Source organism: Channa argus, chromosome 19 (assembly GCF_033026475.1).
Source record: "Channa argus isolate prfri chromosome 19, Channa argus male v1.0, whole genome shotgun sequence".
Lineage (NCBI taxonomy): Eukaryota > Metazoa > Chordata > Actinopteri > Anabantiformes > Channidae > Channa > Channa argus.
In genome coordinates, this window is record NC_090215.1 from 16711419 (window position 1) to 16726037 (window position 14619).

Below are 14619 nucleotides of genomic sequence, written 5' to 3' on the forward strand. Positions count from 1 at the left end.
GGCTGTAATGATTATATCACTCCTTACACACCTTCTTTTTTCCCTTTAAGACCACAATGAGTAAGTACAGTGACTTCCTTTTAGGTCTCTGGTGTTAGTTGTGACCTCATCCTTCTTATTGGCTGTAAAATGATAAGAAGTGAAAGATGTGGGCCTTTAAAATCATAAAGTACACAATTCAACTCTAAAACTGAGGATTTCCCAGAAAAAAACAAATGTGACTTTCTCCTAATCTACAGAACATCACTGGCAAAGTTGTCATTGTCATTTTATTTCTTTATGACTCAAGGATTCACTGTGTATAAGTAACTATACAACTAGTGTGCTGTCATTTGATGGTGTTGTTTTTAAAGAAGTTACAGAACTTTGCATCAACACTGATGAAAGGTAATAAAAAAAAGTGGAGGATTGTATTGTATAAAGTGCACAATAGGGTTGTTTCATATGTTGGGTATAAAGTTTAACTACTCTACAATAAATGAAACCCATTAAAAGCCCTCCATAATAAGAACTGGAGATTCCTGGAACTGGAAATTATAGGACTACTTGAGAAACTGATGATTCATTTAACCTTCTTTCTAAAGCGCTCAGGAGCAAGTCCTAGGCATGGCAGGTCTGTTAGGTGACCAGGAGACTGACAATTATTTCCACATATGTACAGCGAGTACATGCTGGATGCTACCAGAGTGGTAATATTAGCATCTATGGAGAAGCTGCTCTTGTAAAATGCAGCTACTGTTTATAGGTCGGCAGCCAAAGACGTATTCGTGTATTAATGTTTGGTGACGTCAAACAGCTGGAGTGAACATAGGATTGTCACCGAGCATTTAGACCCACAAAGGCGTGTAAGGGGAAAGTTGAATGGTTGGGTCTACAAAATGCAAGACTTTCCCACAGGGGCCGCTGCCTTTGCATTTTTGAGTGTTGAGGGCGAAAAAATACTTTTACAGCTGCCGCTATTTTGGTACTGGGTGGCAAAAGAGGCACAATTTCAACACAACCTCTTTCTCTATTTCGCTGTAGTAAAAAGTCTAAAAACCTACCTTTGGCTGTTTATCCCCATTCACCTCATTGAGTAGTGTATGTAACTTAGATTATATCCACAGGGTGGATCCACTGGAAAAAGCTGTTGAAAGAAACGGAAGTGGCTCATTGCTGTGCTGCTCCTCAGCAATGACATGGAACACGTGTGAAAGGTGAAGTACAAATATATCAGATATAATTTCTAGGAACCCAAGCAATCATATTTTAGTTGAGGGGCATAAATCTGTCAACAAATTATACATATCTCTGATTTGTCAGAAAATAGGGTCAACCGCTCGGTTAAGGAAGCAGTTTAAACAGATGTTCGCCTATTTGTGAACACATTACAATTATGAATCCTGATTCATGTGTGTAAATAGCTAAGCTGTGGCTTTTTTTCCATGATCCGGACCTCAGCTCCAATTCCTGCCCAGGACTTTTATTTTGTAGCCCCTTTGGTTCATCATTCTCATGGTTTTCACCTGTTCTTCGGTTCATTTATACCCAGCTCTCCCCACAGTCCCCTGCCAGATCCTCCGTCTGACTCCCGGACAGTGCACCTTGCTCCCTGGTTTACCTGACATGTGTTTTTGGATTCCTGATTCTTGTGTTTTCACTCTGTTGCCTGTTCCCTATCCGAGGTTTGGTTTCTTCTGTTTTTGATTCTGTTTAGTTATCTCAGCCTTAAATCCTCGTGTTTAATGTTTTGCTACCTGTCGTGGGGGTTTTTTTTTTGGATCCTCCTCTTAAGAGAGATCTTTTGTCTATTCCTGAGTTTTTTGCCCTTAATAAAGCTGCTTATGAGTTAACTCCCTCTCGCCGTCTCTTTACTTGGGTCTGTCCTTATACAAAATATGACACTTTTATACTTTTTGAGATAGCGCTGTCTGACACCACCCATGCATATCTGGACTGCAGCTTAGTGCCAATTATTTGATTGCTGAGCTCAAAAAACATCATATATCTTCAATATTTATATGATATGAATCTGTACAATTGTGTGCACATTTTGATAATGTGCTTGATAATATATGATTCACACACAATCCATTCATGCCTGGAATAACCCTAACAGGACTTGTCAACCAGTAGGTCGACTTGCACATAAAACCCGAAATTACCCTAAATTAGCAGCTCAACTTGCTTGTTGACTGTTATCTGCTTCCCGTTTGGGTAATCTGACAAATAACACCTGAAATATTGCTAAATGAAGAAGTAGCATAACAATTTTACTAATAAATATGCTTTTGCAAATGTATTTCCTAGTGTGGAAGTTTGAGGATTAAACAAGCCATCACCACACTGAAGATGCTTTTACAGGGTTTCAACAGGGATTTTTGATGTTTTTAACCAACAAGGTAATGGTAGTTCCAGACATAGTTCTATGGAATTTAGAAGCAAACAGCCGACGTATATCAGCCCGACCCTCTACAGGTAAGATTTTAACCTTACATTTCACAATATAGTTAAAGTGGGAATCCAGGAGGGTCAGTTTAGCACCTTCAAGCCGGACGGCCTTCCCTGGCAGTTAACCCCTGTCCGTCAACTGTCAATCTGAGCTCTGGTGAGTCCTCTGAGATGAGGCTCAGATCTCATTTCACACAGATCCATCTGGGGCTCATTGATTTCTCATTCTCTGAGTGAGAAATGGATTCTCTTACCTTCATCACAGAGAGCAGTAAAGAGGATCCTGGCAGACAGTCGCCAGAAGCCTGATGGAGTTATCAGTTAGGCGTAATATGTTTCAGGAGCCATTTTAGTTATTTTGTTCACCCTGAACTGCTTTTTGTCTGTGTGCTTATCAAAGAGCAGTCCAGATGTGTATTGTTCTGCTCTGAGTTTGAAGCTAAATATGATCACGTTCAATTCATCCTCCAAGCTCCTGCTCACACCTTCATTAGCTCCCCTCTTTCTCCTCCTCTTCCTCATTTCATGGAGAAAGAGGAGGTGTAAATCAATGTTTGGGCTGATTGTGCTGCTCCTGCTTCCAGATAGACAACCATTGATCATAGGGTAAAATACGTCAATGTGCAGTAATATGCTTGATAAGCACCAACATGCAAACCTGCATACAAAGACATGCAGTACAAACACTGTAATGACTACGTCAGATCAGATGACAAAAAAAACAGCTTCCTCCTGTCAAGCTCCTTTTACAGCGAAAGGTCAGAAGGCCATAAGCCCCATGTGTAGGATGTTCTACAGTTTCACAGTCAACTGTCATTAAATACAGCAATTCAGATTCTTTTTTACAATGTTTCACCTGTTTTGGAACTTAGCAGGCTGTTCAATGGCACATCTAGTTTTGTTAGAGGGGGGTTGACTTAAAACACAGACATAACACTGAACTAACAATAATAAAGATGCAAAATTAATAGTATCACACAGGACAGAAATTGATGTCTGAACTTACAACTTACCTCCAAACACTGTGATGTCAATTAGCGTCACCAAATTCCACTCTGCCTTATTTACTACTATGGCTGCTAAATTATGCCAGTTTCCTACACATTTTACTCCTGATAATTCTTTCAGTAGGTAGTGAGTGACATGCCAAACCCATAACTATGTGCTACTATTGACTGAAAACGATCCCATGGAACAATGGCTCTGTTATATTTAGGCACCAAAATTAAAAGTTTAGTGTTAGGGAAAAGATTGTGGTTTGAGTTAAAAACCAGAAAAAGCTTTTCCAAATAGAAAATGCACATTGAATGGAAAGGAAAGGATTTTCCAAGCAACGCTAAGAAAAAGCTGAACTGCTTTTGATGAATTAGCTGAAACCAAATGGCAAAAACCTCAAAGGCAATTATGTAACGTCATCGATGGCATCGTTGATTATAAAAGTATAAAAATCTTAAAAAGTAGAAATATTAAAAAGCTGTATACAACAATATTGTTCTTTATAAGCTGAACATTTTGATATTTGAACTGTTTTTCTAGCTGCATGACGAAGACAAACATCATAAGGAAGTCATAATAATAATAATAATAATAATAATGAAGACCGAATAAGTAACATTGACTTAAATTATACCATTGTATGTTTGAAATAAGGAAACAAACTGGTGTTTCTTCTTTCATGATTCCCATTCTCCATGTTGTGGTGAAGGTGTAAATGAAAGCTCATGACAGGAAGTGCATCTTTTTCTGAGTTTCATACAAATCACACAAGACACACTTGTCCTCCTCTGTAACCGAAGGCAAGTCTCCAGTTTGCAAGAACAAATGCTGGACTGACAAAGAGTGACATATTGCTGTGAATGGAACATTTGCTCAATTACAGTTTTGGTTTAATATTTTTTTCTGGCCTTTTCTCTTGATAATGTTTGAATAGGAAAAACTAAAATAACATACACTACACTACAGGCCATATGAGATTCCTGCCATATTCGTTTAAAATAATAATCAATTACCTTCTTTTCTGCAGTGTAAACCTGAAAACACCACATTTGTGTGGCGCAGCTATGCTTTTGCGGAATATACCCAAATCTCAGTTTCACAATTTCCACAAAAAGAAGACAAACTAAAGCCTGTTTCCCCTGAACCACAAAAGACGCAACGCTGAAAACTGGATCTTCTTTGCAAACTCTGCCAATGTGTTAATTTCCCCTTCTTTCCTTTTTAGTTCCCTGCTCAGTGCAAGAACAATTTCCATCATACCACAGGTTCACATTAAGGAGCTGCGAACAGACTGGTAGCTGCAATTATCCTCGCTCACCCAGCTGTGGGCTACTGGGGGCTGATCAACAGCTGGCTCTCTCTTTCCATTCACAACACATAGACACAGACACACACACATACTACTCTCCTCCCCCTTCAGACACTTACCCACCCATTCCTCACATTCACCTGCCAAGCAGCTTGATTAATAGGGCCAATGTTCACAGCAAAGAAAAGCTCAGACATACTGTAAAAGTAGGAAGAAAGTGCAGGCACAGAGTTGGTACACAGAAACCTTTTGGACCATGTACAATGTGACATATTCCTGCATAGCAAAAATGTCATCAGTCATGCTGTAAGCATGGAAAACCGTGCACAAACCGAAGTAGTGTCAAAGGGGTGATTGTACAATATTGCACAGATTCCAAAAACAGCCCAGGTCGTAATTTATCTTGACATTCCTCAGCTCCTTTCTGCTTCTGTCTGTTTGCCACAGGCTGAACAATAGCAGAGCTCAGGTTTTTTGATTCTGTCAAGAGCAATAAATCACTTCAAAGCTCAGAGAGCACATTTTCTCTGTTGCTCACTCATTTTCACACACTGACAGGCAAACCAGCCAAACATAGGCTGACTGTAGATACTGTAATGCTCTTATTTATCAAATGTACTTCCGTCGTTTTCTCAAAAAGGTCCTTCTTTTCACACTGATGTGAAATCCGTGAGTGAGAGGTGGGGTACAATCTAAGCGGATCACAGGTTGGACATATAAAAAACAACATAAAACAATTACAAAATTTGCTCAATAGATTTTGATCATATCTGATGAAATACTGTGTATTTATTTTTTGTGCTATATTACTATTTATGAAGTACTTCAAACCTCATTTGTTGATGTCTCAATCAAACTTTATTTGACTTGCACAATTCATTCATGTCAGTACTTTACAGCGCCTGACTCACAAGCTTATAAATAAAAACAAACAGTAAAACAAGCAGCAGGTGCATAAAGATAAAAATTATACAATCATATGATGGATTAAATGATGAAATGAATGAAAGTGATGATGTAATAACTGAACAATTAAAACAGATTTAAAGGCTGTAGATAAAAAGAGTAAAACAGATAAGACAACAATTATCTTTGAACTGTTTAGTGGTGATTGTCTTCTGCTTTAATATCCTGTAGTTGTTTTTTTTTAGCAACTGCTGAGAGTCTACTCTCCAGGTTGGGAACCACTGTTTTGAAAGCAAAAAAGATTAAAGTTGTGCACATTCAACGCAAGTTGGGTTCAGGTTCATGATCAAAAAAAAAAAAGAATTAAAGATAATGAAAACAATAACCAGTAACAATACTTCCAGCACTGTGGCAACATGTTTAACAAGAACACTTTTCTGCTTCCACATAGACGAAGTCACGTTTACAGAGAAAGAATTCCCAGAAGAGTGGGGAGTATTTTACTGCCCATGGTTTTAGAATGAGGTTTTAAGAAACAATATGCTCTCGATCTAATGTAGTGGTAGTTATTGCAGGTCGAGGGCCACAGCCCTGCTTGTTTTCAAAGTCTACATGCTCTTTTTACTGCAAATTACCTGAATTAGGTGTGTTTAGTCACTCAGCAGTGGGTAATGCAGAGATAGCTGGAAAACAATCAGGCCCTTAAAGACCTGGAATGACTACCACAGATCTAATGGATACAACAAAAAAAAAAGAAAGTCTGAAAACGAAAAACACTTTACACCCCAGTTCCGACAAAGACGCAGAGAGATGGTAATCCAGATCAGAGGGCATGGTAGCAAAGTGCTTTATCAAATCTGGCCTGACTTTCTGTCTATTTTAACAACTGCAGTCATAAGCAATCCTGGAGACCCATGAAACTTATCTTCCTGCCTCCTCTCTTTGTGGCTGCTGAGGCAGCACCTGGATTTAAATGGCTCGACTGACAGCCACAAAGACACAATACTTTTCTGGACTCTCCTGTTATGGATGGTGTGACGTGGAAGAGTGTAAAATTACCCTTAGGACCATTCTGCCCCTGCTCTTTATTGTGAGAAGTTCTGACAGAATCTGTCTGGCAAAGAACGAGGAAATATGGACGTCAGTGTCTTTGTCACAAACTTATATCAAATTACCAATTTCTGTACAGTAACCATCACCACATATAGCCTACTTATGACCTACCAATGCCACAAGCTGTTATTACTCACTCAAACGATCATTTTCTGATGGATCTTGCTAAATAATTATCTCATACAGTGATTCAGTTCAGGAACACATTTGCTTTTACCATGTGCTGTATGCAAATGACAAGATAATGAGACAACAGAAAGGCATAACAGTGATAGAAATAAAGCACTTCATATAGTTTGCTAGACAATTAACAAATGTTAATAATTTAAAAAGCTAACGACTTAAATATTTAAAAAAAAAAGTGCTAACTATCTGGTCAGTTCCCATTCATTCATCACTATATACAGTACCTCTAAATGTCACAGCAGTAATAGTATGATTCAAAATGTTTTTACAGAAGGAGAGAATTTCTACCTATCTGAATTCTGGTTAATGAGTCAGTGGACACTGATAAGAGAACTGTAACAGCTGCTCCAACTTCACCTGGCAATTACTGCACTGTGAACCTCACAGAGGTCAAGTCATTAGCTGTACTTTAGTGTCGCGCTCAGAGATACACTGTACTGTATCACATTAATAGGATCTCTTTGCCTGAGAAGAAAAGTAACAGGAATTAAAAAAATGGCAGGTATAGTTAAAAGTCATCGTCTTATAAATATATGCTACAGTAAAATATGCATCGTATTCCCAGTAGAATCATTGAGGGGATATACTGCAATACACACGGTATTTAATTAACTCAAAGATAATTATCTTCGAGACTGCAGATAATGATTTTACATCACACATTACTAGTTCATAGGACCTTCTGACTCAGAAGGCCAAGAATTAATTCCCCTCACAGTGATACATATATACTGTTACTGAAAAGCTAGCAGCAGTGTTTGCACATTGCTGTGGTCAAGAGGTACACATCCCCATCTAGTGGGCCCAGACTCTACATAGTGACATAACAAAAATGCTGCACAATCAATAGCTGTGCAGTGCCGGTCCAAGCCCGGTAGAAATTGGGGAGGGTTGCGTCCGGAAGAGCATCCGGCGTAAAAAAACAAACACAAAACAAAACAATGTGCCAAATCAAAATGCGGACAATGATCCGCTGTGGCGACCCTGAACTCACGGGACAAGTCGAAAGGACGTTTTTTACTTAACGCTGCAGACACAAATTTTAAATTATGTTTTTAAGATCTATTTTATTCTCAAGCCTGCTTATATGTGATATTCATTTTCCTTTTACCATTTATCTTATTTTTTCATCAAGGATTTTATTTGTTTGAGTAGCAAGTATTTAATTTATGTCTGTTATTATTTAAACTAAATAAATTTAAATTACAAATCTACAGTATGTAAGAAAAACGAGAGGGTAAATTATTAATTCTGCTTTAATGACTTGTAAGTTTATAATTATGAAAAGCTCAAATAATTCTACATAACTTTCAAGAAGGAGTCATGTGTCATGCTCTCCACCTCTTCTACCAGCACACTGTAATCTGCCTCAAAAACAGTGTGGGCCCTCCTACCACTTCCCTTCAGGCATTTCATCAGGTCTCTGTGCATTTCTGGTTTGGAAGCAGTTGACTCAAGCTTCTTCAGCTGCTCTACGGGATCCTCGGGAATATTTTGGAGTTGTAAAGCTTGAAGCACAGAGGGGGAAAACTTCCCGTAGTGAGCAGTGGAGCAAAGCACCACAGGGCATGAACCGTCCTGCAGCCTATCGGCCACAACTTTAGCCACGGCCGTGTGTGGGTCCATGATGTAGCCGATCTGGGAGTGAACGCTCTGGATGGCAGCCAAGCAGTCCTCTTCAGAGCACCAGCTTGCCAGCACTTCCTGCTGAATCCTGCCAAGAAGAGACTCAGGGACCTGAAAATGCTGCCGTCTGTCTAAGCGCATGAACAGGTCCTTAACAAGACAACTGTCTCCATCTGAGATGTGGTAGATGAACCTCTCAAGGTTGGAAGATTTCAGGATATCTATAGCCGGGGAGTGGGACAGCATCAGAGGCCGTCCCCGGAGATCGCACTTTCCTGTGGTGACGAAGTCTGCAATGATCCGGTTGTGGTTGGACGCACAGATGACTTTTCTTATCGGGATGCCCATTTGCTTGGCGTACAGAGCTGACAAAGCACTGCCAAAGTTACCAGTAGGGATGCAAACATCAGTGGGCTCACCGAACCTGATAACACCATCTCTGCACAGATCCAGATAGGCCGAAGAATGGTAGACCACCTGAAAGATGGAAGAACAAACAAAACGGTGTGTGGTTAAAACCGTTAATGCAAATGAGAGCACTGGTACAAACTGTGTTTCTTCTATACTAATTGAGGGGCAAATACGAGACCATAATCAAACTAATAAATCCAATTGTTTCATCTGATAGTGTCAAGATAAAGCAGAATATTTGACATTTTACACAATTCCTGTGTCACAACATGCAAGTTAATTCCCCTCCCCTTGTAACGGAGATTGCAACAAAATCATGGTATTGATGAAATCCTAAGCCTCGGGAAGGCTTCACTGAGTTTGAGAATTTGTCTGTTTTCCAGTTAAAGTGGGGTAATATAGTACAACAACCATTAAAAAAAATTATGGTATACTAAGAAGAAATAGATATTAAAATAATCCCAACTTTAACCAGGTAATAATTTTATAAAAGTGAAAGTTACTGAATATCAGTCAGATTACAACTAATATTTACATATCAACAATGGAAGTAAAATATTCCAAATGACAACACAGAGCTTGTTGGACTTGTTGGAAAACTTTTAAATTCAGCACGGTTTTGTTGAGCTTTGGTCCTACAGGAGGTGCTTTCTTTTTCAGAAGTCACCACATGTCACTATAATTTCTTTGTTCAAAGCTTTAAATCAATTTTTAGAACAAATGGAGAGAAAACCTCAAAGCTTTTTTTTTTCTGCTGGTCAAATCAAATTTACATCTCGGGAATAATGTGCATTACAAATGAATGGAAATTTTATACACTAAATTATTCACTGACTGACAAACAACCAATTGATCAATATGTGGCAAACACTCTGACATGATGTCACAATGGAAAAATGAAAGGTGCGAATAAAAAAATAAAGTAACAACTGAGCATTTCGAGTTTGGTAAACCAAAATGTCTGCCGAGAAAAAAACCAACATGTATTTTTACTTGCAGTCCCACTGGATGATCATCATCTCACCTGAGGCAACAACCGTGCCCAGTTGATGGAGTTGGCAGTGCTGAGGACTGTGCCGTACTCCACTGCAAGGTGGCCCGTTAACCCAGACTCTCCGAACATCATCTTGATGGTTCTCTGACAGTAGTCAAAGTCTGACCGCACGCCGACTGCCCTGGTATTGCCTCCCCTGTAGCTCGTCATCTGGAGTTTCTGAATCTCAGTCACCCCTTTCTCTGGGAAGAACACCAGCACTCCAGTCCTGTCTTTGTCAGCACCGCTAAGCCTGCTGAAGCCACTGAGCACTGCACTGCCCGTGTCTCCAGATGTGGCTACCAGGATAAGGTAGTTGCACATTGGGGGGAGGCAGTGCGCAAAGAGCTGTGGCATCAGCTGCAAGGCAAGGTCTTTAAATGAAGCCGTGGGGCCGTGGAAAAGCTCCTGAATGAACTGATTGTCAGTCAGGTGTTTTACAGGTGCAACTTCCTCACTAGAAAAGTTTGACCCATAAGCTTTGAAAACCATTCTTCTGAGATCCAAAGCAGATATATCCAATGGGTGTATACACTTTTCAAGTAAAACTAATGCTCTTTCTGGGTATGACATGTCAGCTAGTCTCAGCCATTCAAGAGCATCAATTTTTGGGAATCCGTTTTTGGGAACGTAGAGGCCTCCGTCTGTGGCCAGGCCTTCTACCACCACATCACTAAAGTGCGTTTTCTGAGGAGATGTTCTCTCGCTGTGACATCTAGTTGACACATAGGTTTCTGCTGCATGGTTCTGATATCTCTCCACAGCTTTCAGCACCTTCTCCGCTACTTTCTCAACTGTCTCCCCTCTTCCACACAGCACCCGCACATCAAGCCATTTCTCATAGAACTGCTTCCTATAACGCAGAATGTCTCTGATGGACACCCCTGCCTCTTGGCCTACTATCCTGTTCACTTTCATCCTGGCTAGCCTCTGTATGATGTCCTCGCTGTCCATGTCCAGATAGATGACAAACCCTGTCTGTTTAACGTGCTGCATCGCCGCAGAGTGTAGAGGGTTAGAGCCTGTCAGGGCCACCACACACCCAGATGCAGTGAACATACACAAGGCCTGACCTTCCTCCTCAAGGAAACGCTCTCCACCAACTGCTGCCAGCTTTGCAGACACAGGCATCTTCCATGTTGTCTCCAAGACATCATCATCAACATCAACGAGAGGCAGTCCAAGTTTGTGGGCCACTATCTTCCCCACGGTGGTCTTCCCAGCTCCAGGAGGACCCATCAGCAGGATGTTCATCTCCCCCACTGGGGATGCTTTGGTGCAAAGCCATGACTTTGATACTGCTAGAGGACTTAGATGGTATCTGACAGCCGCGAGTGCAAGCTGACTTGCATTCAATAAACCCATTTAGGAGTAAAATGACAGCACCTTTTTTTTCCTGTAAAAAAGCAAACTGCTTTAAAGAGGACATTTAAAATTCTACACTAACAGTTAAGTTGTAGCAAATGTGTTTAGACTAGTCAACTCTCCATGTTAGTATAGGCAGTATGAGCAGGTGGTACTAATAACTTTACGCGTGATATAGTTAAAGTGAGTCCTGCGATTGATAGTGAATGTTTAAATGAGCAGACACTTACATAAAACAGAGGCTTTTCAGACAGTAAAAGTTACTGGTAAATGGTGACTAAGTCTCGGCTCTGGTTTAAGGGGGGAAAACACAATTCTTTATAACAACGGAAGAGCTACTCAAACCCTACGGGTCTCCTGAAGGGACACAATTGTTAGTTGTTTCATGTGTTTTAAAGTGGCATTCTACATAATATTTAAGCTTTTCGCTGCAAAACCAAAGTTAACGTGTCTCTGTGTCTTATTAAAAAACATCTGCGAATTAGATTCGTCGAAATAACCATAATTTTGAATAATATAGTGGTTTTTAGCGAAAGTGCCCAAGACGGTCTTTTGTTGCTTTCACGGTCGCATCAAAATCTCGCAATGCAGTATTCTAAACACAAGTACGGGTTTAGACGGAATTAAAATATTAAAGGGGCACTGACTGAAACAGTGTTTGCCATAGCAGAATACAAATCATTTAGTTAGACTCTGGAAAAAAGAAATTACGACCAAGGGCATAAACTTTACATGATTGGATGAAATATGGTAGAAAGACGGGATCTAACCTCAAATCGACTACTTTACGACAGAACCAGAATGCACCGTTCGCCTGCAGTTGCCAAGCAACTAGCCGACGGCTTCTCATCAAACAAATGTTTAGCCAGTTGCTTAGCTCGGTCAGTCTCTCGGTCCTTGCGTTTTGTCTTTTTAAAATATCTGTTCAACATGTCTGAAGTTGTGCACCCACAGGAAAGTGTCTACAATCTCATTCCAAAGGAAAAGGTTGAAATTCAAAAGCCCCCGAGGTACTATAACTATTCTAGTTGGTTATCTTTAACCTAGCAAGCATTAACATAGGTAGCTATTTAGCTAGGATAAGTAGTTAACTAGCAAGAAAGCCTAAATATACGCATGTGCATCTACTTATATCTATGAGTTGCTACGTACTGTAATTGTTATTCTTATTTTATTTTAATGTGTTTTAACATACAAACGACGAAAGCAAATTACCTCTATTCGTTTTATTGTCTTAATAAGTCTCTAAACTATTCTGCCTTTGAAGGTATGTGTCCAAGTTTAGGCCAATGGTTGCTCTTGAAAAAGAGTTAGCCAAAGATGCAATGAGGACAATGGGACCAGCAAAAGTCGAGGTCCCATCCCCAGACAAATATCTCAAGAAGCATTCAAAAGAGGCCAAACTATCTGAAAGTGAGTACACCTCTTTGACTACTGTGGGTGTGAATCTCTTGAGCAGTGATTGTATCAGATAGGAGTCTGAAATTCTTACTTCCATAACTCTTTGCTTTTCAGAGACACAAAGTTTTAAAGAGGCTCATCATACCTGCGATGCGAAGAAACCACCTGTTCCTTTGCGGACAGAAATGCCACTTATGGGCATTCACACTAAGAGAGACTTCATAAAGACAGCTACAGTAGTGCCAATGAAGCCCCAGCCTACGTGTGTTGACACCAACAAAGGACACAAGCAACAGCTTATAAATTCAGGACTTGTCCCCAAGTATATCAAGAAAAAGGTATTTTTCTATACTACAACACACAAGGAAATGTTAAGAAACAAACTGAAACTTAAGGAACAATCCTCATTTTATATATTTATTTATTATACTATAATACACAGCCTTTGCACTTTTTATTTCTTTTTACCGATTATAATTGACATTGTCCTTTGGTTTCAAATTTTTGTACATCCTCTGTGAAGATACTGTCTAAAGTTACACACTTCTGTTTGCAGAACTATGGTGAAGTGCCTGAGTACCTGCAGCAGCGTAATGAAGAAGAGCAGAAGGCTCAGGAAGCATATGACAACTATGTGAAAGACCAGAAGGAGAAGGGAGCAATGAAACACCTGTCTGACGAGGAGCGACAAGCCATCCTTAAGGTGCTCAAACACATACCCACACCTAAAACAGCAGGGGAGCATATAGACATCTGGAATAACTGGAGTAGTACGGGGAACGAAACTGATGATTTTATGTATTAAAGTTTTTAGAATAATATTCCCAATAAGTAAAGATAAAATATTCATTGTGTGTTCATTATTGATCATTGAATGTACTTTACATGCTTAAGAATAGGCATTGAGAATGTGCACAGAAAATTCTGATGTAATAAATCATTTCTGAGTGCATGCCCCGCTAAAAACCAGCAACAGAGTAAATGAAACACTTTAAGGTATTTCTGAACTGCAGTTCAGAGCAGTTAAACGCTGTATGATTGCACAAACCACCCTGCAACCAACACATCTCAAATAAAAATATTTCTCACACTCATGAACCCTGAAGAATTAGCCTGCAGCCACCCTTCTAACATAGACAATAGCTTTGATTTGGCTTTTACTGCATACAACCCTTAAATCCATCTGTCCAGCCTTTATCTGGAAGCTCCTATCCTGTTTAGGGTCGTGGGGGGCTGGAGCCTATCCCAGCTGTCATAGGCTGAGAGACAGGGTACATCCTGCACAGCTCCTATCTCAGGGCCACCACAGAGAGACATACAATACATTCACACTCACATTTACACCTATGGGCAATTTAGAGTCCCCAACCAACTTAGCCTGCATGTCTTTGGGCTGTGGGAGGAAACTGGAGTATATAATACTATCAAACTGACTATTGTGACATAGATGGATTTTCCTCTGTGGTTTTACTATCCAGGGCCTAAAGAAGAACTGGGATGAGCTGCATCACGAGTATCAGAGCCTTTCTCTTGTCACAGACACCCTGTCAAAGAAAGCCCACAAGGAGTGCCTTGAAGTCGCAATGAAACAGCTGGAGAATGACATCAACCTCATTGAGAGATTCAAAACTATTTACATACCCAGTAACTAGGACACAGAAAAACTCTTGGACTTGATTTAAAATGCTGTAGGGTATCTCTTCACCTCCCTTTTGATATCGCACTGTCTTGAGAAAAAAAACATATTCAGCTATATTCTAATGCACTGTTCATCATTTCACTTTTCAGTTCATCAGATATATTGAACAGACTGTAGTGATAAATAAATATGGCAGGTTTACCA

General features: G+C 39.9%; 2 protein-coding genes across 2 annotated transcripts; one reads left to right on the forward strand and one right to left on the reverse strand.

Moving 5' to 3' along the window:
* Nucleotides 1-5585: 5585 nt before the first annotated feature.
* On the reverse strand, nucleotides 5586-11726 carry LOC137104838 (threonine synthase-like 1). The gene is made up of 3 exons (XM_067486589.1): nucleotides 11606-11726; nucleotides 10002-11406; nucleotides 5586-9043 (listed from the first exon to the last, which is right to left on the reverse strand). Exons 2-3 carry the CDS (start codon nucleotides 11373-11375, stop codon nucleotides 8240-8242), a joined length of 2178 nt encoding a protein of 725 aa, XP_067342690.1. The 5' UTR covers nucleotides 11376-11406; nucleotides 11606-11726; the 3' UTR covers nucleotides 5586-8239.
* A 396-nt stretch (nucleotides 11727-12122) lies between these two features.
* On the forward strand, nucleotides 12123-14431 carry enkur (enkurin, TRPC channel interacting protein). The gene is made up of 5 exons (XM_067486590.1): nucleotides 12123-12385; nucleotides 12643-12788; nucleotides 12891-13114; nucleotides 13333-13479; nucleotides 14255-14431. The coding sequence occupies exons 1-5, from the start codon at nucleotides 12123-12125 to the stop codon at nucleotides 14426-14428; spliced, it is 954 nt and encodes a 317-aa protein (XP_067342691.1). The 3' UTR covers nucleotides 14429-14431.
* Nucleotides 14432-14619: the final 188 nt, after the last annotated feature.

Bases quoted from the DNA above. Each gene is read 5' to 3' on its own strand.
- LOC137104838 (XM_067486589.1), bottom strand. From the start codon at position 11,375: ATGGGTTTATTGAATGCAAGTCAGCTTGCACTCGCGGCTGTCAGATAC. The intron at 9,044-10,001 runs GTGAGATGATGA...TCCATCTTTCAG, and splicing joins GGGCACGGTTGTTGCCTCAG to GTGGTCTACCATTCTTCGGC.
- enkur (XM_067486590.1), top strand. From the start codon at position 12,123: ATGGTAGAAAGACGGGATCTAACCTCAAATCGACTACTTTACGACAGA. The intron at 12,386-12,642 runs GTACTATAACTA...CTGCCTTTGAAG, and splicing joins GAAATTCAAAAGCCCCCGAG to GTATGTGTCCAAGTTTAGGC. The intron at 13,115-13,332 runs GTATTTTTCTAT...TTCTGTTTGCAG, and splicing joins CCAAGTATATCAAGAAAAAG to AACTATGGTGAAGTGCCTGA.